The 21,749-nt window shown below is 53.1% G+C and overlaps 1 protein-coding gene and 1 long non-coding RNA gene across 4 annotated transcripts in view; one reads left to right on the top strand and one right to left on the bottom strand.

Moving 5' to 3' along the window:
• Positions 1-21,749, top strand: part of LOC147578914 (uncharacterized) — a 107,974-nt gene that overhangs the window by 24,764 nt on the left and 61,461 nt on the right. The window lies entirely within an intron of this gene.
• The window catches only part of CACNG2 (calcium voltage-gated channel auxiliary subunit gamma 2), a 107,937-nt gene continuing 91,271 nt past the window's right edge, over positions 5,084-21,749 (bottom strand). The window contains exons 2-4 of the mRNA XM_086712375.1: positions 18,573-18,656; positions 6,759-6,899; positions 5,084-5,648 (exon numbers count right to left, since the gene is read on the bottom strand). Of these exons, the coding sequence (XP_086568501.1) occupies positions 5,113-5,648; positions 6,759-6,899; positions 18,573-18,656 (761 nt within the window). The 3' untranslated portion in view covers positions 5,084-5,112. The remainder of the gene's footprint in view (positions 5,649-6,758; positions 6,900-18,572; positions 18,657-21,749) is intronic.

The raw sequence follows: 21,749 nt of genomic DNA, 5'->3' as shown, positions 1-21,749 counted from the left end.
GATGCTTAACCGACTGCGCCACCCAGGCGCCCCTATAATGTTTTCATTTTAATTTTTTTTTTTTTTTTTTAACGTTTACCTATTTTTTTGGGACAGAGAGAGACAGAGCATGAACGGGGGAGGGACAGAGAGAGAGGGAGACACAGAATCAGAAACAGGCTCCAGGCTCTGAGCCATCAGCCCAGAGCCCGACGCGGGGCTCGAACTCACGGACTGCGAGATCGTGACCTGGCTGAAGTCGGACGCCCAACCGACTGCGCCACCCAGGCGCCCCTAATGTTTTCATTTTAAACAAGCTTTGGTTAGCTTTCCCTTTTCCTGTTTGTCACACATTTGGTTGTGAGTTTGTACCTGACCTTCCTCGTTAAGGATAATAAATTCAGCAAGGTGGTGATGGGCAAGTGGGCCCAGAGAAGCAATAGAAGGAGGAGGAAGGAAGCGGTTTACAACTTGCCAACGGATGAGTTCCTTTTTGTTTGCTTTTTAAATCTTGATTTGATTTTGGAAGACCTTCTTTCCTCCCCTCCTATTCAGTATGACAGTTTTTCTCAAAGTTAAAAGGAACTAAATGAAATGTGTTTAATGGATTTTAAGAGGTGTTTACAGTGCTCTTTCAAATAGCTGATGTTGGCAGTTTGACCAGACCAGGGCTGGACATCGCCAGGCTGGCTCTTTAGCTGCCTGCAAATGGGGCCTTTCTCCAATGTCAAGGGTGAGATTCTCCTGTTGGCATCTTGTTATGGGCTGAATGTTTGTGGCCTCCTGAAATACATGTATTGAAGCCCTAACCTCCAGTGTGAGGCTATTTGGAGGTGGGGGTCTTTAGGAGATAATGGGTTAGATGAGGTCAGGAGGGCGGGGCTTCCATGATGGGATTAGTGATCTTTAAGAAAAAAATTTTTTTTAACGTTTATTTATTTTTGAGATAGAGAGAGACAGAGCATGAATGCGGGAGGGTCAGAGAGAGAAGGAGACACAGAATCTGAAACAGGCTTCAGGCTCTGAGCTGTCAGCACAGAGCCTGACATGGAGCTCGGGGCTCAAACTCATGGACCGCGAGATCATGACCTGAGCCAAAGTCGGACGCTCAACCGACTGAGCCACCCAGGCGCCCCAATGGGATTGGTGATCTTATAGGAAGAGAAAGAGAGACCAGAGCTTGGTGCCCTGTAAGCACACAGAGAGAAGGTGACCATTTGCAAGCCAGCAAGAGGGTTCTTACTGGGAAGAGAATCTGCCGGCGCCTAGATCTTGGACCTCCCAGCCTCCAGAACCTGGAGAAGTAAATGTCTGTTGTTTAAACTTCCCAGTCTAGGCCTTGTGATAGCAGCCTGAGCAGACTAGGACACTCCCCATTTTGTCTCTCCTGTTAGGAGAGACCCAGAGCTTCCTGCTAGACCCTCCTCATTTGCCTCCTAATCCATAGTCCCCTCGGAGGAGCAGTTCCATGCAGGGAGCCCTCTGAGTTCACCTGCAGGGTCACGTTCATTCCAGGCTGTACACCTTCATGGGGAAAAATTGAAACCCTGGAGTGTCACTGGGAATGTTGAGTGGGGCTGGTTTGTTCTAAAACAAAGAACTCAAGGACATCATGCTTGCCATCTTCAAATATCCAAAAGGACGGTTGTGTTCGAAAGGGAAGGCACTTGTTCATTGTTGCTGGATTCAAAGGAGGAAGTGGATTGAAATTCATCTTGCAGAGGAGACCTTGATCAATGAACGCTGCCCAGCCCAGGCTAGGCTGCCTATGGAGGGGATGAGCTCCCTGTCTCCAGAGGTGTGCAAGTATCCCTAAAGGATACTTACGAGGAGACTCATGACCTGTGGAGTGGGGACATTCTACCGCATGGCTTCTAAGCCTCCCATCCCCCAGCTCTGAGACTGCACAGCTTCAGGATTGTTTAGTTGGGAAAGCAATTAAAGAAATCCACTGACGTGAGGACCAAGCTATAAAAAAAAATCTTTATTTCATGTACCAGGATTTTTTTCTTTTTTTTTTCTTTTTTAAGTTTTCTGCTTTTTAAAATTTTTTTTTTTCTGTTAACAGTCTGAAAAAAAAAAAAAAAAAGGACCCACCAAGAAAATAAATCGGAGGTTGGTTTCTTGAACTGGTTTGAGCTGGGCATGAGCAATCAGCTGCCCTGGCGAGCAGTGCCCTTGACAGCCCCCCTCCCCGCTCCCTCCCTTCGGGCCCCCTAGCCCTTTCTCCACAGTGCTGGCTTCACCCTGCACCCAGATGGCCTTCTCCAAGCGACCCAGGCCCCAGCCTGGAAAGAAGCGCCAGTTGCTACCCCACAAACACTCTGCCAAAACCCAGAGCACTGGGGCCAATTTTCCTCTTCCGACAGCACCCGTTTGTCTGCTGTTTTCCTGGGGCCTCTCCTTCTCTCTAGTCCTTCATCTTTTTCAGGTTTGGAAGCTGGTGGGGTGAGGGAGGGAGAGAGACTGCGATTTCTGCCCAGACCGAGAAGGGCTGTGTTGCCACCGCGCTAGCCTTGGCCGCCTTGGCTCTGCCCCCGGGGGGGCGTGGCCTTCTGTGCGCTGGGGGACCAGCAGATGTTCTGCCTTGTGGCTCAGGCTGAGTTTAGGGTTCCAGCTGCAGCTGACTTGAAAAAAGGGCTTTCCTTTCCTACTCCCCGCAACTCTCCAGAGCTCAACTTTAGGAACTTCAGGCCAGGCCAGTGCGAAGCAAACCAAGTGGGGGCCAGCAGGGGCCCCCCACTTTGAGCAGAGTGGCTGGCAGGCTGGGCTGAAATCCACACTTGAGAAAGCTGTTGGGTTTCCGTTAGTCGGAACTGGCCTTTGATGGTCTGGGAAGAAGGTGGGGGAGCAACACGGGACGCCCCAGACTTTAGTCCATGGTGTCAGCTTAATTTGGGGGGTTGGTCCTCAACCTGCGATCCCCTCCGTCCCCTCAACCTTAACCCCTCCCAGCAAACCTCAGAGGATCCTCTTTTTCTCTGACCCCCAAAGGCAGTGGGGAAGGCCTGGCGGTTGTTAATCTCTTCTCTCAGAGAAGCCCCCTTCACTCTCTGTGACTGGGTTATGGCACTAAAGAAAGGGGACACCAAATGAAGAGTGACTTTAGGGACCTCTGGTGCCTTCTCCCTCTCTGTCTGAATGGCAGGATATGTTTGCTCACATGTGTGTATTTTTGCTCTGACATTGGATGTGGGGGCAGGGGCTTGGGAGCACAGTGAGGAGGCATATGGGGTGTGTGTGTGTGTGTGTGTGTGTGTGTGTGTGTGTGTGTGTGGTTGTTGTCAATGGCTTTGGAGGGCATGAGTCAGTGTTCTCTGAACCCTGCCTCTGGCTATGTATGGGAAGGAAAGGGTTTAGGCTGAGAGTGTATCCCAGCGTGTGATTGGAGCACAGGGCCCGGAGGAGTGTGTATGTGTGCGTATGTGAGTGTGTGTGAGTGGGTATTCGATCTCCTTCGTGTAGACCGGGTTCTCCATCGTGATTCTCTCTCTCTCTCACATTAGCAGCACCTTCCTGGTATAAGGAAGAGATCTTTCCTCACAGAACCCCCCTGTCTCTCCCCCCAGGGCCCTCCTCCTCTCCCTCCCCCTGAGCCCAGCCCTTATATCTTGCAGCAGTTTGGTTTTGTTTTGTTCTTTAATGGATTTGTATATTTGTTTTCTGTTTTCTCTTTACAAGTTCCCTGCTAAATTTTAAGTCCCCCACCCCACCCCATTGTTTTGTTTTCACAGTTTAAAGCTGGAAAAGAATTAAAAGAAAAATACTATCTGATTTTCTTGCAAGTAAATCCACTTATTATATATTTACATTTATTTATAGTCTGTGGTTTTTTTATTAAAAAAAAATCACCACTTGTTTTTCCTTTTTCTTTTGTAAAAAGAAACCTTTTTGCAGTGTCGTTGTTGGACTCGCTGGGCCCCCGGGAGGGGGGCTTCAGTGAGTCCAAGGACCCCCAAAGGGTCAATGAGCCCCCCTTCCCAGGGGGCCGGGGGCCTATGAGTCTGGGGGTCCACCATCGCCCCAGGGTCATCAAGTGGCCCTGAGGTGAGAGGTGAGGAGGGAGAGCTGCTTTATAACCCCCCGGGGGGTGAGCATCTCCCGCTCCTAGGGACAGGAGCTTGGGGTGGTGACCCCAAAAGCTCACCCTGAGGATTCCAGGGTTTCCGGGCATCTTGCAAGCCAAAGGCAGCCATCCCCTCTCCTTCCCCTCCCTCAAGGCCTAGGAAGTCATCACAGTGGGTTAAGGACCATTAAGGACTGGGAACTTGGGCGCTACGCAAGCCCCAAGTGCACCCCCCCTCCAGGCACCTTTCGGACAGGAGGGACCAAGGACTCTAGGGTCACCTGGAGGCCTGCAATTGCCCCGTCGATGCTGGGTGGAGCCGGCTCGCAAGCCTCGCGAGCCTCGGAGCTTGCCCAGCGTTCCTGGGGCAACCATCCAGAGGCTCCAGGGACCTGGCAGTGACCGAGGGGCTCACCGGGCCCCGGGGCCCCTGAGTCTCCACCCCCCCACTCGCCCAGGGAGGCAGAGCCCGCTTGGGGTTAAAGAGAACAGAAAAGTTAACTCTCCCGCATTAAAACAAAAAGTAACATAAACCCCTGATAAATGCAGAGAACATCCCCCTTCCTTTCCGCTCCCTCTCATTTTTTTGCTTTAATGTTATCTTGGTTCCCTTTTATTTTTTCGTTTAAATTGGTTTTTATTAAATGTTAAAATAATGGTACATGGGAAATCATGCATTTTCTTTTAGATTTATTTTCTATTTTAAATTTTTTATCCTCTCTCGCTTTTTTTTTTTTAAAGTTTGTTTTTCTTTCCCTCGGTTAATATTTTTTCACATTTCCTGTCGTTTTGCTTCTGTGTTCCTCTTATATTTTGTTCTTTTTTTTTCAAATTTACTTGTTATGTTTTTCTCTTTTTTTGTTTTTTTTTTCATTTTTTTTGTTTTTTTTTTTTTGTTTTTTTGTTTTTGTTTTTGTTTTGTTTTTTTTTTTTTTTTGCTCTTGGAAGGTTTCCCCTTCCCCTTGGATGGTCGGGTTCCCGCCCCCTCCCCTGCTCGCCCCACCTCCCGGCGCACGCGCCCCTCCTGCGGCGCTGCCAGGCCCCTCCCCCACCCCCTCCCGCGGGCTTCATACGGGGGTGGTCCGGCGGTTGGCTGTGTTGGAGTGGAGAGAGTCTTTGTTCTCCTTCTGGATACAGTTGTGGACTTGGAGGAAGCTGTTATCCCTGTCGGAGTTGTAGGTGGCGGTGGGCGTGGTGGCGGCCTTCAGGGGGTCCCTGCTGAGGGTGTACATGGAGATCTCCGTGGACGGCAGGGTGTTGAAACCCTTGATGCCCACGGGGGAGGCGTCCCTGGAGTGTGAGGGCTCGGTGGAGCGGGAGCTGGAGCGGCTTCGGCGCTGGTAGCGGTAGCGGTAGCTGGGGATGCGGGTGATGGCGGAGGCCTGGAGGTAGTCCGTGGCGCGGGCGGTGGCCCGCAGCTGTTTGTGCCGGTCGATAAACATGTGCACCGCCAGCACCCCAACCATCTCGGCGATGATGAAGGACAGGGCCCCGAAGTAGAAGGACCAGCCGTAGGAGTAACTATTCTTTTTGGAGTCGCTCTTGGAGGGGTCTCCGGCATTGGCAGATATATACACGATGATGCCAATGATGTTACTCAGACCTGCGGGGCACAGGGACGGGCGCGGAGGGGTGGGAGTCAGAGCGGGAGGGGGGGGCGGGGGGGGGGAGGGTTAGTTTCCAGCAGGGTATCAGGCCCTGGGGAGGGGGGAACCGAAGGGCAGGGGCAGCTGGGCGGGCTCTCCCTGATCCGGAGTTTTCAGGGTCAGTGCTCTACTGTGACACAGGCAAGCATCACCTTAATATTTTTGTCACGCCACTGAAGAGAGCCACAAAGGGGAGGGCAGTTGGAGATAAAGATGCGGGAGTGGAGGGGGAGAAGAGAGAGGCATTCTACAGCGCGTTGAGTTAATGGACACTGTTTATTGAGCGTCTGCTACCTGCCTTCACTATTGAGCGCTTTTCAAGGGGGTTGCAAACTGAGGAAAGGGATCACAGAGAGGTTAGGTAACTTGCTCCAGGCTGCACAGAGATTTGAAGCTGGGATTGCAGGAGGTTCAGACTGGCTCCTGGAGCCAAGACTGCCTGGAATCAAAGCCCTTGGCAAGGTAACCTTAGAGTTTCCAGATCTGTAAAATGGGGAGAAGGATAGGACTGGCTCTTGTGGGAGTGATTGATTAAATGACTTAATACCTGTGAGGCTCTTGGGGGCGGGGGTGTGGTAAGGACTACTTAAGTGTTCCTCATTCTTGTTAAATGGCTCATCCCACAGCCGTGTTCTTTCTCTGGCATCTGTAGCAATGTGACTAGTCCTGTAATGGGGCTGAGGGAGGTGGTTTTAGGTGCCTGCCTGCACCCCAGTGGGACAGTGAGGGGACAGGGCAGTGAGGACAGGCCCAGTATTCTGAGAGGGACCTGGGATCTGGGCCCTTTTCTAAAAGGTAGGAGGAAGATGGGCCATTTGGGCTGAGAGACGGGGTCTGGGGATGTTCCTGGGGGACTCCGTGGCGGCGGGGGGCTTGGACGTTGTTATGGGGCGGGAGCCCCAGCACAACCCACCTCCCCTATGACATGACCTGTTGCCAGTCCTGGAGATCCCTCTTCCCCCTCCCCCCTCTCTTTCGAGTCCTCCCCGTCGCTGAGCACCCCAGCCTCAGCCTTTTCCCCCCAGGCAGGCCTGGGCTCTGGCCCAGCGCAGCTCAGTGGCCATTACCTGCAGACACGAAGAAGATGCCGGCACTCAGGATGATGTTGTGTCGAGTCTTGTAGAACTCACTGGCTGCGATGCAGAGTCCACCCATGAAAAGCAGAATCACACTCAGGATTGGGAAAATGCTTGAGGCCCTCACGGCCCCTGCAGAACACAGAGGGTCAGGGAGAGAGAGAAGGGCACAGCTGTGAGCCAGAGGGACTCTAGGGGGAGAGAGTGGCCCACGGGAGTGGGAGTGGGGAAGGGGAGGGGGAGCAAGCCACTGCCCAGCTCGTGGCCCTTCAGGGGCTCCTCTCTGCCTACAGGACCAAACCAGGGCTTCATGAGGCCCACAGGGCCCTGTGTGACTTGACCTCTGCCCCCCTCAGGCTTCATGCCTCCTGGTCCCCGTGTCTCCTCTTGTCAAGCCACAGCACCCTTCCCATGTCATGTAATTGCATGCTTCTGACTTTTGACGCACTGACTTTTCTTACTAGAATGTTTCTCCTGTTCCTTTTGACTCAGCAGATTCTATTCATCCATTAAAACTCAACTCAGGGGCGCCTGGGTGGCTCAGTCGGTTAAGCCTCCGACTCCGGCTCAGGTCGTGATCTCATAGTTCGTGAGTTCGAGCCCCGCGTCGGGCTCTGTGCTGACAGCTCGGAGCCTGGAGCCTCCTTCAGATTCTGTGTCTTCCTCTCTCTCTCTCTCACTCTCTCTCTCTCTCAAAAATAAATAAACATTAAAAAAATTAAAAAAAAAAAAACCCTCAACTCAAATTCGCCTCTTCTGTCAAGCCTTCCCTGACTTCCTTAGGCAAAGTTATTTGTCCCTTCCTCTGTGCTTTGGGGCACAAGGAGAGGCAGCGTGTGACAGTGGTGAGGGAGTCGCACAGCCTGGATCTGGATCCGGCTTTACCACGTGTTAGCTGTGTAAGTTTGGGTAAGCTGTCGCTTTGCGCCTCAACTCTCTCATCTATAAAGTGGGGACGGGAATAGTGCCTACCTTGCAAGACTGCTGTGAGGATTAGATGAGTTGATCCTGATAATGCACTGGGATGAATCTCGGAGTGTATGTAGTAAACACTGGTTAATGATATTTACTACAGGAAAAATTCGTTTCTACATATGCTGCTACCATAAAGCCGTGGGGTCCCATGAGGGCAAGGACTGTGGCTTTTTTTTTTTTTTTTTTTTTTTTAGTTCTTTCTTTTTATTCTCTCTGTCCCCACCACACCTCTGTGTCAAAGATCCAGTAGGTCCCCAATAAAGGCTCACTGAGTGAGTAAGTGTGGGGAGGGCTTCCAGAAAGAAGCAGCAGCAGACATGTTACCAAGACAAGAAAAAGTAAAAAACAAAGAACAAAAAAAAAAAAAAAAAAAAATGCCTTCAGGATAAGATAAGAAGCAAGGACTGACAAACAGGCAAGAGAAAAGAATATCTTCAGGAACATTTGCCACCTGCAGGTGAGAGGAAGGAGGACAGAGGGACGCAGGGTGGCTGAGGGCAGGGGAAGGCAGCTGGGGCAGAGGCAGGCCAGGCAGGCAGGCTGTGTATGTGGGGGACAGTGTCTGGATGAGGTCCTCCCTAAAGGGTCTCTGGAGAGGAAAAGAGCTTTTCTCTCCAGATTCAAATAGGCAGCAAGTGACCTCAGAACCCTGATTGCTCGTCCCCGGAGCTGTGGGCCAGGCAGAGCCATCTGGAAGCTTGTGTGAAGAAAAGGAAGTTTTCTTTACGTGTTTGGGCTGTTTAAATGGCTTCTGAGGAAGTTGGGTCCTATTAGAGGGTCTGTTGGCTCAGCCGTGGGGTGGGGGTAAGGGTTGGCTGGGGATGTGCATCTTGGAGAGGAAGGTGCCGGGGTCGAGCCTCCCCTGGCTCCCCACCCCTTTGGGGGGCAGTGTGGCAAAGAGAGTTTTTCTGTATAGAACTCAGGGCATTTTTCTAAGAGGATTTTAGGCAGTGTGCTGCAGTGCGTAGCATAAAACCCCTCTTCTCTCTTCCCCATGGATCTTTAGGAAGTCTACACTGCTTACTGATGCTGTTGGGTGAGTCGATTATTTTAGGGGGACTTGAAGAAAGGTGAACCTGAGCCGGGGCCAGAGGAGGAGGCACACAGAGGGTGCAGTTGGGTTCCTGGGCAATCGGGCTTCCCTTCTCCCGCCGACGGATGGGCCACCTCCCCCCAGACCTGAGCGTTCTCCTCCAGCAAGTCATTTCAAGAGAACCGTTATGTTCCCCAACCTGGTCACCCTTCCCGCACATCCCTACACACGCGCACACATGATTGCAAGGTGCCTGGACTTGCACAGTCAATGCTGCCTGAATCCTCATCTTCACAAGCACAAGGGGAGAGGGGAGAGAATCTCTGATAAGCACCATTCTGTGTCGAGCCTTGAACGAAGACCTGACATACATTCTGTAATTTAATCCTCATAACAGCCCCATGGGCTGTGTTTTTTAGCCCCCGTCTATAGACAAGAGAACTAAAGCTCAGAAAGGCATAGTAACTCGCCCAAGGCAGCCCAGCTAGTGAGTCAGGATTCAAGTCCGGATCGGCCCAACTTTTGGGCCATCCTGTACTCTCCCTCTGGGGCTTCCAAGGAGCCTGGGAGGGATGCTGCAGAGTCCAGAGATCTGGGTGTAGGGTGTCCCAACTATGCCACTCACTTGCTGTGTGGCTGAGACAGGTGCCTCGTCCTCTCTGGTTTGCCCATGTGCAAAGCGGGTGTGGACCATCAGGTGATTTCTCACGCTTCTGCCCTCCCTGTGTGGATACGATTCCTGACCAGCTGGGAATGGGGGCGGGGGGGGGGGGGTGACGGCAAGAAGGAAGAAGGAGAGGTTGGTGTGACTTCCAAGGGGGCAGTGGCAGTGGCTCAGATGAGCAGAGGGAGACCCAGATGGAGGCTGGGCAAGGAAGCTGCTTTAGAGCAAGCAGGGACTCTTACATTGGAGAAGTTTCTCGAAAGCGTTCTTTCCCGCTAGGCAGTGTCATAGGCTGAGTGGGGATTTGGGAGTTCGTCACATCTGAGCTCAGACGCGGGCCTTGTCCCTAACAATGTGTCCTTGGGCCAAGGGTCTTTACCTGGCTGAGTCTGTTTCTGCATCCAGGAGAATGGGAAAAATAACCCTAATACCCAGCTCCCGGGAATGTAAGGTTTGCTGTTCACAGGGCAGTCGGAAGGCCAGGGGCCTGGGCATCGCGGGGGAGCTGGTTAGAGCCTGCAGATTCTTGGGTCTTACACTGCCAGCTACTGAGTTAGATTCTACGTTTTTGCAAAAGCACGTAACACAAGTCATGTGCACGCGAAAGTTCGAGAGGCACTGTTGTCAAGGTTACACTGGACCATGGCTGTCCTGTTTCTACCCTAGAAAGGGTACAGTAAATGGTACAATCGTTATTATTTCTATCGTCCTGCCCCCTCCATCCAGACACTTCTTCCCCACGAATTGCCTTGATTCCCACTGAAGCTGGGGTGGTTTTAGTGCTAAAGTCTATCGCGAGGAACAGAAAGTATCTGGTTTATTCAATGAACAAATATTTATCCATCTCCTATGAGTAAGCATATGGAACTCTGCAGTCCCTACCAACAGTTCTGGAGCTCTCCCTACAGCATCCTACGTGCCTTACATGGATAAACCCATTTAAACCTTACACCAGCCCCACGAAGCCATGGCCTTGGCTTCAAGGAGGTTACAAATGCCTAAAGCAGGTATTGGCAGACTTTTTCTGTAGAGGGACAGGTAGTAAATATAATCAGTTGTGGCTTTGCTGGCCATATGTTCTCTGCTGCAACTACCTAATTTAGCTGTTGTAGCTTGAAAACAGCCACAGGCAATACGTAAACAAATGAGTGCGCTTCTATTTCAATAATACTTTATTTACAAAAACAGTGGTGGTGGTGGGGGGGCGCAGATTTGGCCTGCGAGCTGCAGTTCGGACATTTCCTGGCTGAGAACATAATATGCTGTACTGGGGAAGGGCCGCATGGTCCCGGAGTGGGGAGATGCTTCGCTTTTAACTAGCTGTGGGTCCAATGAATAAACACAGGTCGAGTGCCCGCCGCTGTACCAACTTCCAGGCTGGGCATGGAAGACACAGGGGTTCAAAAACAGGCCTGGGCCATGTCTTTATGGGGCTTACAGTCTCATGAAGGAGATACATGTCGTCAGGTAATAACCCAGATACTATGTAATTATCAACCAGGATAAAGTGCTATCTATGGAAGAAAGGTATCCATATGGCACCATGAAGGTATGTGACAGGCTGATGTCACATATAGATGGCCAATGTTCATCGAGTGGTTCGTGTACCCCAGGGCTGTTCTAAGCACTGTGTATCTATTAACTCATTAGCTGTCATTACAGCTCCGTGAAATAAGTACTTTGGTTAGCCCCCATCAAGCGGCAGCTAAAACTTGAGGCACAGAGAGGTTAAGCCATTTGTCTGAGTCCGCCCAGCGAGGAAGTGGGGAAACTGGGTTGTGAACCCAGGAGGTCAGCCTCGAGGGCCTGTGTGTCTTCACCACCGCCCTCCCCTGCTTTCAGACATGCACGTCTTGCCCCTCAGAGCATCCTCTGAGCTCACGTGGGCATCAAGGAGGGCTTCCCCCAGGGAGTGAGGCTGGGGCTGGCATCTGAAGGATAAGGAGAAGCTAACAGGGCACAAGAGAGGCGGGATGCGGAGTGTTCCAGGGAGAGGAAGCAGCGTGTGTGCGCTCCAGGGCTGGAGAAGCATCCTTGCTCAGGGAACTGGAAGATTCTGGATCGCAGAGAGCCACGGGAGAGCTTGGGGAGCCCTAAAGGGAATGAGGCAGGCCAGGGTGGGGGGGGGGCTCACGAGGTACAGGCTTGGGGCACAGAGCTGCGGTGGGCTGAAGCTGTAATGGGGGGCGGGTTGTAGACACAGAGGTGGGGCACAGATGCACCTGCCTGTGGAAGAGCAGAGGGCTTAACTTTGAGGCTCCGGGCACCCTGGTGTGAAGTGCTGGCCCAGCAGGGGCTCGTGCAAATCACGTGGTATGCCTGGCTTCCGCTTCCTTGTCTGGATTAGGTGATCTCTAGGATCTTGCCTGTCTCTCATGGCCCTGTGTCCCCCAGACCTCCCCGCAGGGTCCACTCAGCCAGCCAGGCCACAGTCTCACCTGTTCCCTGTGCCAGTTGTGGCCTTTGATTAAAACGGTAGTCTTACCAGGTGTATGGAGGGCGGGCTCCCTATTTTCCGGGCGCGGTGCTCATCCCTTTATGTCTGTTATCCCACCTGGGTTTTTTTTCCGCCTTCTAAGCGGAGAGGATCAGCGAGGAGCTGGCTCAGGGGGGGTTGCTGGGCTCTTGGGCTTTTGTCCCTCACTCCCCTCCCCGCTGTGCTGGATGGGGTGGCCAGGACCACAAGTGTGTGTGTGAGCGTGGGTGCGAGAGAGGTGGGGAAGGGGAGAGAGAGGAGGAAGGACAGAGCGAGGGAGAAGGAAGGAGGAAGCGGATGACGATGGATGAGGGGAGAGAGAGAAGCTGAGAGCGGTGGCTTGGGAGCCCGGGCTCCACACGGGGCCTCCTTGGAGCCCCGTCCCAGCCTTCCCACCGGCAGTGTGGCCTCCGTGCCTCCAGTTTCTTGCCTGTGTAATGGGGACACCAACAGCACCTACCTCCCGGGGTGTTGTGAAGGGGAACACAGGTAACATATAAAGTTGTCAGGTGTGTTCTATCTAATGACATAAGGAAAAGAGTTCCAGAAGCCCCGGAGCTTCCTTGGGGAGTGCCATCTGCGTGGTGCCAGATGCTGTCCCATTCCCTGTTGTCGCCGGGGCTGGTGATCAGCTGCACCAACCCAGGAGAGAGGCGCCCTGCGTGCCTCCGCCGGCCATGCCCCCTGCCCTTCTGAGCCTCAGTTGTCCCCCCTGCCAGAGGGAGGTCACGAGCACACGCAGCTCATAGCCTGCGACGAAGAGTAAGGAGTAAATACATTTCAAGCAGTTAGAAGAGCGCCCGGTACGCGCCAAGCACCAGGAAATGTTAGTTTTCTCATCTTGGCAGAAGGCACCGTTGCTGTTTCTCACGGGCCCCGGGTTGGTGTTGATCACAGTGCGGGTTGTGAGTCAGGACTAGGTGGGGAAGTCAGCGTGCTGGGTGCCACCAGCACTTAGAGAAATGAAGGGGGACAGAATTCAAAGTGTCAGCGTGCGTGGAATGCACGAGGTTGGAGCCGTTTTGAGAAATGTTTGCTCTGGCTGCATGGATGTGAGTGACTAGGGGTGGTGGCTTGGGATGGGCCCCAATCACACTGTGACCAATGGGAAATACCAGCTCCCATCTCCTGGACACAACACACACACACACACACACGCACGCACAGCCTGCAGGGACCTGTAGACACGCAGCAGACACGAGCAAACACATTCAGACAGACGCTCAGATGCGCGGACACACGGGCACCGAAAGACACAGAACACAGCACAGACTTACACACTTGTGCACAAAGACCGACACACTGACAGTCACAGGAAGTCACACCTGGGCCACCTCTGCCTCTTCCTCACCCGCTCGCAAGCTTTGGTAAGGATAAGGATGGGCGGGGGCTGGGGCACCGTGGCAGACACATCGATGGCCCCCCAGAGCTGGCTGTGGGCAAAACAGGTCTGGCCATCATTTGTTCCTGGGCAAGCTAGTGACAGGTGGGCTAGAGCCACACTGGCCACACCTTCGTGGGGCCCAGATGTCAGGAGGCTCAGGGTGGTGGCCAGGGCCTGTCACCAGAAAGTCCCTGGACTCTGTGTTCAGGAGAAGCTTTGGAACTCCTTAAATACCCATGGGGGTTGGGGGTAAAAATGTTCATTAATTCATTCATTCATTCATTCGTCCCATTAGATATCTATGGGGCGCCTTCCTTCTGCTGGGCCCCCCAGGAGGCCTGAAGCTTGGTCTGATGGCTTGAGAGCAAGTGAGCCCCACTTTCTTGCCATCCCAGGAGATGAGCTCTGCGTTCCTGTCCAGCCCTTCTGGCATGTTCTCTCCTCCTCCTCTGTTCTAGGTCCTCCATCCAGCTGGTGGAGCAGGGATGGTAGCGGTGGCCCGGGCCACCCACTCGCCACCCCCTCAGCCCCCTTCCCTGGGGCCTCCTCCTCTTCCTGGCCTCTAAACCTTGGCATCCTGGGGCTCAGACTCTGCACCTGTTCTCTGCACCACCGCCTCGGGCCATTCATCTGCTCGTGGCTGTAAATGTCATCCACCAGCTGACAACTGGCAAACTCCTGTCTGGGCCAGGGCCTGTCCCGTGAGCCCCAGACCCCAAGGCGTCTGCCCAGGGAGTCCCATAGGTTTCGCTGACTTAATGTGGCCGACACTGAGCTTCCGATTCTTCCCAATCCCAGCCTCGGACTCAAACCTTGACACCTTCCTTTCCTGGGAAATCCACAGGTAGGCTCTCAGGAAAGCTTACATGGCAATCCCTTGGGAATATTTTCAGGCTCCGACCCCTTCCCACCTCCTTCACTGCTATTACTTGGGTTCAGGACGCTGTCTCTTGTCTGGATTTATTGCAGTAGGTTCCTAACTGTTCTGCCTGCTCCTGTCCTTACCCTATTTCAGTCTTTTGTGAACGGAGCAACCAGAGGGTCCTGTAAAATGTGAGATAGTGGGACTCCTCTGCTCAGACCCTCTGATGGTTTCCTGCCTCAATCAGAGCAACACCCAAGCCCTTTCTAGGACCCACAGGGGCCCCCGGGCCTCTCTTCACTGGCTCTTCCTTGGCTTCCCCTTGCTCACTCCACTCTTGTCTTTCTGGCCTCATTCCTGCGCCTCAAACATTCCAGGCTCTAGTCTCAGGGCCTTTTCACTTGCTGTTCCCTCTGCCTGGAACATTCTCCCCTCACATTTCCACATGGCTCCCTCTCACCTCCTTCAGGTCTTTGCTCAGATTTCACAACAAGGATTTTATGGGCAACCCCCTCTCCCCGGAATTTCCTATCCCCCTTTCCTGCTGGATTTTCTCCGTATCACTCCTCATAGTTTAACAGACCATATAATTAACTTGTGAATTTCGTTTGTTGTAGCTTGCAAGCACCATGAAGGCCCGTCTTAATTTTGTCTGCAGGCAAAAAGGACCCACGGCCCATGGGTAGCTCAGATCTTTCCTGGCCTCCCGAGTACTGGGACCTCAGGCCCAAAGAGCCAAGGAGAAGATACTCAATGGGTTTCTCGGGAGCTATAGCTCTGCCAGGAGAGGCCCACAGCCCCATGCTTACACACGGTCAGGCCTCTTTCCGTCCATGCCAGCAACGCGCTGGCCCTGTGTCGGCCTCTGAACAGATCCTGCCCTTAGGTTGAGCAGAGTCCAGTAGACTGTGCCCCTGACCTTGGTAATAGCAGGAGCTCCTGCCACCTTTCTGGAGCCCACCCTGCCCGCCCCGCTGCTCTCCGAGTGTGAGGCAGGCCGGGCACGAACAGTCAAAGCCAGAATGTTTGGCTGAGCCCCTTTCCACCCTCCTAGGTCTCCTGCCCCCCATCCTGCCCCTCCTGCCAGTCCTCTGCTGTCCTCTGGAAACCCCTTGGGGTCCGGCTCCAGGACCCACCCCCAAGCGCCTGTGCTCCCCCCCCCCCCCCCAGCCATGTCTCCCAAACAGCCCCTCACTTCTGGCCGCCACCACAGCTATCGCTCTGGTCCAGGCGCCATAGCCTCTCACCAGGATGCCAGCAGCAGCGGCCAACTGGCCTCCCTGACCCCGCCCCGGCCAGCGGCCAGAACAGACCTTCCACATCAGTGTCCCCTGCTCACGGTTCCGTCACACTTAGAATTTCTGACACCCGATTGGGCTCCTCCGCCGCCTCTCGGACCTCGTGCTGTGGAATGTCTTCCATTCCTGCACTGCACTCAGCCAGCCGGGCCTCCCCTCTGACCACCGCCCCCCCCCCCCCCCCCCGTCTTAATAAGGCCCTTGCTCTCTCACCAGTCCCCCCTCGGGCACGCACTTCCCCCAAGTCCTCTCGGTTCTGTCTTTTTCCTCATTTAGAGAAGCTGTCCCGACCACCTGTCCTCAGTAACACCCCCCACCTGCCCTCCGCCCACCGCCTCACCACCCCCTCACAGCCAGTTCTGGAATGGTCTCAGGGGGCTATTTGTGGTCTTGCCCATTGCTTCTTTCCTCCACGAGAGTGTCACCTTCACAGAGGCACCAGTTTTGTTCTGTTCACCCTTGGATCCCCTGTACTGACAACAGGGCTCTGCACTGAGTGAGTGCTCAGTGAATGTCTCAAGAGTAAATGAGCGAATGCTTCTAGAGGCCCAGTCTCTGCCTTGGTGCCGCTTTCTCAAGGGGACCCTTCTGGAATCATCTCCCGTTTGCGGGTTAGGGGCCAGGCTCCCTCAGCACCACACACTCCATTTTATCCCTGCCTGCGTCTTGGCATTCATGCTACCTTCACGGGCCTGCTTCTATACAGTGAGCCCTCAGGAACAAGGGCGGCGTCAGCCCCTCTCACGGCCTCCCACGTGGCAGGTGCGCTGTGAGAATGGGTGTAACCGACCCCCGAACTGGAGGCCGGCTGAAGCCCCGCCCACCTCCAGACACAGCCCCGCCCCCCTCCCCACTTCAGTGGGGCTGGGGATCGGAATAGAAGAACGATCGATCCCTGGCTTCTAGCGTCTCGAGAGCTTATTAAGAATGAGACCATCTAGTTAGAATGTATTAGGATTTAGACTCTATTGATAAGGATAGGAACTCCTGTCTTCCGGCTTTCCAGAATTACTTTTGTCACCTAGCCCAAGATTAGCGTAGTCTAGATCAGGGGTCAGCAAACTATGCCAAGTGCAGCCTGCTGCCTGTTTTTGTAAATGAAGTTAAGTTTCCTGGGAGCACAGCCACACTCATTGGCTTCCATTATGTCTAGACTCCACGGGCAGCTTTGAGTAGTTGGGACAGAGGCTGTATGGCCCACAAAGCCTGGTATATTTGCTGTCTGACCCTTTATAGAAAAAGTTTGCCGACTCCTGTTACAATGCTCAAAAAATACCGTTGGGTTAAGTAAGCTTAAATCAGACCCTTGGAATCCTGCCCTGTTAACAGCAGTTAACCAATTCAGGTCTTTTGTCCGGGGACACCCCAGTGAACCAAACACTTTCTGCGATTCTCTCTTAAACAATGAGGCTATGGAGGTATGGAGTAGGTAGAAACAGCCACTGAAGACTCCTATATCTGCCCTTTATGTAACAGACAACATTTATGGAGTGTCTGCTCTATTCCAGAAGCTGTTCTAGGCACAGCGACGAAGGAGACAAAGTTCCTCCTTTGAGCCCTCTAGCTGATTATCACATCCTTGCTGTGCTCAACCAGGGTGGCTCCTGGCACGAGGCTTAGGCTGTGGTCCCCCGACTCCCACCGCCACCAGCAGGCCGCATCCGTCCCGCGCCGCGTCTCCCGAGGCCAGCTGTTTCTCTGAGGGGCCTCCCGGCCAGGCTGGGCGCTGCCTGGGGCCACGGGCTGCGCCTGTCTTTTTCACCTGGATCTCCCCAGCACCGAGCACAGGTTCTGGCCTAGGTCTCAGCCCGCTTTTATGCCACCGCACTGCTCCTGCAAGAGCCCCGGACGTGGTAGTGGGGAACGATAGCCCAACCCGTCTTTTAGGACTTCCATTTAAGAGCAGTGCCTTTCGGGAGTTCATAACCGGAAATGATGAGCATTGTAAGATATTTTTCTCCCTTTCAAAAGAAGTCTATAAATTACATCGTGTTCCCTTCCTTTCTCTTCCTCGCCACTGGGCTGACTTCATGTTCCATGGGCTTTTCAATGAAACCAGGTTGATTCTAAGGCTGACCCGAGAGTTGGCTTTGATGTGAAGAGTAGTTACTGAAAGAGACAGGGTGATCCATGTAATGAAATGCCTCCTATATTTTCCATAAAAGTGATCAGAGAGTGATGCTAGCCATTCTGCTGGGGGCGGGGGGGGGGGGGGGGGGGGGAGGCGGATGGGAGGGAGGCTTTAGCGGCCTCCGTGCGGCTGGGAAGGTCACCGGGGACAGAAGGTGGGGACGCTCCTGGTGGAGAGCAAACCTCTTCTAGAAGAGCCTCTTGAGAGCGTGGAGCACAGCTTTCACCCACTTCTGCTTGGGTGGCTTTGCTGTCCCAGGTGTCAAGGACCCTCAGCCCCTCTCCTGGAAATCCCTTTCTCAGGGAGCATTTTACCTTGTTAGTTTTTGTTGGTTCTTGAGAAGTTTTCTTTGGGACTCAAAATGCTTTCTCTTGTTAATATGCCTCAGGTGGATTTAAGGTCACAGCATGTACCTCAGGATTTAACCGTGACTTGATTGCGGGGGAAGAAAAAAAAAATCTCATGTATTGTTCTCGGTCGAAGTTCCAATCTGAAACTGCCTGATGAGTTTCTTCATTGAGTTAGTCAAGAAATATTTACTGAGCGCTTATTATGTGAAGGGCATTGGGCTGGGAATATGAACACGTGAACGAGATAGGGTGGGTCCCTGGCCTAACATAATTGGTGGGACTGCCAGGGAGATGTTTACTCAAATAGATCAGGACCCCACAGCATGATAAATGTGCTGTGCTCTGGGAACCCGTTAGGGGCACAGAGGACTTCCTGGAGGAGGTGATGTTTCAGGCTGGGACCTGGAGGATGAATAGGAGTTTATCAGACAAAGGGGAGGGAAGAGGGTTACAGGCAGAAGGAACAGCATGCATGAAGGTTTGGCCTCCAGACAGGAGGAAAGGAGCGAGGCTCAGCTTTTTCCTGCCCTCTGCTGATACAGGGATCTCTGGATAGTCCTGGCCTTTGGTGCTCTGGAGGTTAGAAGAACTGGACCCACCACCAGAAGGGAGAAAAAATTGCATGCACTCACGGAGGAAATATTCTGCTGTGTCAGCTTCGTAATCTGCATCCTCTGGGAAGTGATCGATTTGCTTGCAGAGACCTTTGAAGTTCCCTGGAAAACAAGAGGAGAAAGGACACGTGAAACATCAGAGTTTCCAGGGGCTCAGCACCCACTGGCCTCTTGCTGACTTCTGGCTCTTCTGAAGCTGGCTCAGCCCTCTCCCCGGCCCCTGAAGGAAGGTATCACTTTGTCTGTTTGGACATCTGCCTGGTGAATCAAAACACACACACCTGCGGTGCAATGGAAAGGATCTAAGGCCTAAGACTTCAAAACCCAGCCTTCCGTCCCTGCATCGAGGCTTCTGAGGATTAGCTGAAGCTTGGCGGGCAGCAGAGGTTTGGCTCGGGGCTGGGGACTGCCGAGGAGGAGGCTGATGAACCCGTCAGTACACCCGCCTCTGTGCCCCAGCTCCGCTGGGAGTCACCTCGCATTTTGCATGCCAGAGAGCAGATCGCTTTGCAAAGAAGACAGACCCCACACGGATGCCGACAAACGTTCTCACAGCCCTTAAATGAGCTTGCAGAGTGCCTTCCCATCTGCAGGGCCTGGAATCCACTGTGCCCAGCCCCTAGCTGCTCTGGGCAGGGGAGGAGGATGATGGGGGGGATGATGGGGAGGGGTTGAGCCCCCAGTGGGGGCTGAGCCCCACTGCCAGGCTCTTGAACTACGACTCATTCTGGCTCTACCATAGGCCTGTGAGAGGACTATTATCTCTTCCATTGCACAGATGAAGAAACTGAGGCTCAGGGAGGCTAAGTGATCCGAGTAAGTACTTGTGGTCAGGAAACGATAGATCCAGGGCTCCAACGAAGGCCTTTTGACTCAATCTTTTCTGGCAGATGGCCGAGAAGGTGAACACAGGCTCAGATGAAAACCCAAGGTCCCAGCCGGCTCCACCAATGACTGTGAAGTGAATGTGGTCTTCGTGAAGGACTGATTTGTGGGCTGGAGCTTGCCAAGCGGGTCTGCTCCGCCACAGTAGAAACCTCTGTCAGTTTCACACACGGTCGTACCGGCCCCCCCCCCCCCCCCCCCCCCACCACACCAGCAGACGAACTTTCTCTGAATGAATAAATAGGCAAACCCATGCTGGCAGCTCCTGTGGCCTGGGTCCAGCCTGGCATTCCTCACCTGAGAGGTGGAGATCAAAGGAGTTCTTCCTTCGCGGATTAAATGAGCTGACACATATAAAGTGCTCAGAGCGAGTGCCTGGCACGTCGGTAAAAGTGCTTGGGGGCATCGCTGTGAGGGAGAATTGGATGCTGACTATATTCAGCCACTGACATTTGGGATTTTTCTGTGACAGTAGCTAATATAACCTAATTAATACAGTTCTCGGTCCGTGTTAGCAATCTGTTTTCCTATGGGGTGCTGAACCTTCATATCCCATAAAGTAGGTTTTATCATGTACTACGGATATGATTTAGGAACTTTAGGGCATTCTTACATAGATCTGTGTATATATCATATACACCTGCTTCTATACGATACAGGTGTACTTCTATAAAGGGAAGCGTTTTAGGCATTTCTAAGGCTATTATTTTATGCGACATATTGCAGAGAAGATGGTTGATCGCCCCAATCACTGTCTCTGTACCATATTCACCCCCTTTCCTGACTTCTGCAAGAAAAACGATTCCCCAGAGGATATGGAGACTTCTGGTAACTTCACTGAAGCTCTGTGGGGACTCAGGAGCACAGCGTTTCGCTTGAAATGCTCCCCTGGGGCAGAACCCTTCTTGCCCACACACCCTGCTTCTCCGCCCTCTCCTCAAGCATCCCCAGGAGGCCTCAACTCCCTCTAGGACCTGAGAAGAGTCTACTGCTAAGAGTCTAGCTGCTAAGAGGATAAAATCTCCTCCCTATTGGTAAAATTACAAATCAGTGTATTTGAAAAGTGCTTTGCAAAGTGCTTTCATTTGCTTTCAACTCAAGCTGGCAAATATCTCATCAGTGCCAATCTGGTGCCGGGCATCTTTGTAAGCAATCCGTGCAGGAGGTGAGATGTGGACCCCGAGACTCCTAACAAACTGGGGACACGGGGCGGCTGGGGGGCTCTGTCGGTTAAGTGGCTGACGTTGGCTCAGGTCATGATCTCACGGTTCATGAGTTCAAGCCCCGCATCGGGCTCTGTGCTGATGGCTCGGAACCTGGAGCCTGCTTCGGATTCTGTGTCTCCCTCTCTCTCTGCCCCTGGCCTGCTCACTCTCTCTCTCTCTCTCAAAACTAAAATAAACATTAAACAACAACAACAACAACAGCAAACTGGGGACACTGCTCGATTCCAGACTAAGGGCTTGTGGGTGGTGCCTCCACCCTGTCTTCTAAGGGCCCCACGTTATCTGAACTCATGATCATTTCCCCTCAAACCTGGTCTTTTGCAGGCACCAACCAGCTCAGTGAATGCCTCTCCATCGCTGCCGATGCAAGCCTGAGTCCAGTTGTCACTGCCTACATTTCTTCTTCCTGACTGCAGGTCCCTTCCCTTAGGACGTCCTGCCTGCATTCACTCGCAGTGTCTCTCAAAACTGTCAAGTTCTCTCCATTGGCAGCAACACCCACAGCCAGGCCACCATCCTGGCTTCTCTGCATGACAGCCTCCCCACTGGTCATTTTGCACTCACTCTCATCCTTGTCTACAGAGTAATCGTAGCGATCCTTTGAAAATGCAAATCTGATCAAGCCACTTCTAGCTTGAAATGCCCAATAGCTTCCCAGTCCTGTAAGGAAAGCTCAGCATCTTAAAGCGGCCTGATCCCCACCTCCGTCTGGCCTTATTTCCTGCCCACTTCCCTCTCTGTGCACATGCCATCTCAGCCTTCTGTCACGCATGCTCCCTCCTACCACAGGACCTTTGCACATGCTGGTCTGGCTGCCCCAGCCTCCAACATATCGTTTATTGTCTCTTTCCCTCAACCCCCCTCTGCCCCCCCTGTACTGTGCTGGTGAGGTGTCTGCTGCTCTGCTGTCCATTCTGTGTTGGGGGAGATGTTAAGGCATGAGTGATCCTGGTGGGAATGTTCCAGAAGAGAGGGAAGGCATGATAGCTGGAGAGACGAGGGAGGAATGCAGGAGCAGTGTGAGAGGGGATGAGGCCCAGCTACATCTAGGGTGTGGCTGAGTCTGGCTGGAGGGTTGCCTTTA

The sequence above is a fragment of the Puma concolor genome, chromosome B4 (assembly GCF_028749965.1).
Source record: "Puma concolor isolate L17-30 chromosome B4, mPumCon1.1.hap2, whole genome shotgun sequence".
Classification (NCBI taxonomy): domain Eukaryota; kingdom Metazoa; phylum Chordata; class Mammalia; order Carnivora; family Felidae; genus Puma; species Puma concolor.
This window is presented reverse-complemented; position numbering and strand designations above follow the sequence as displayed.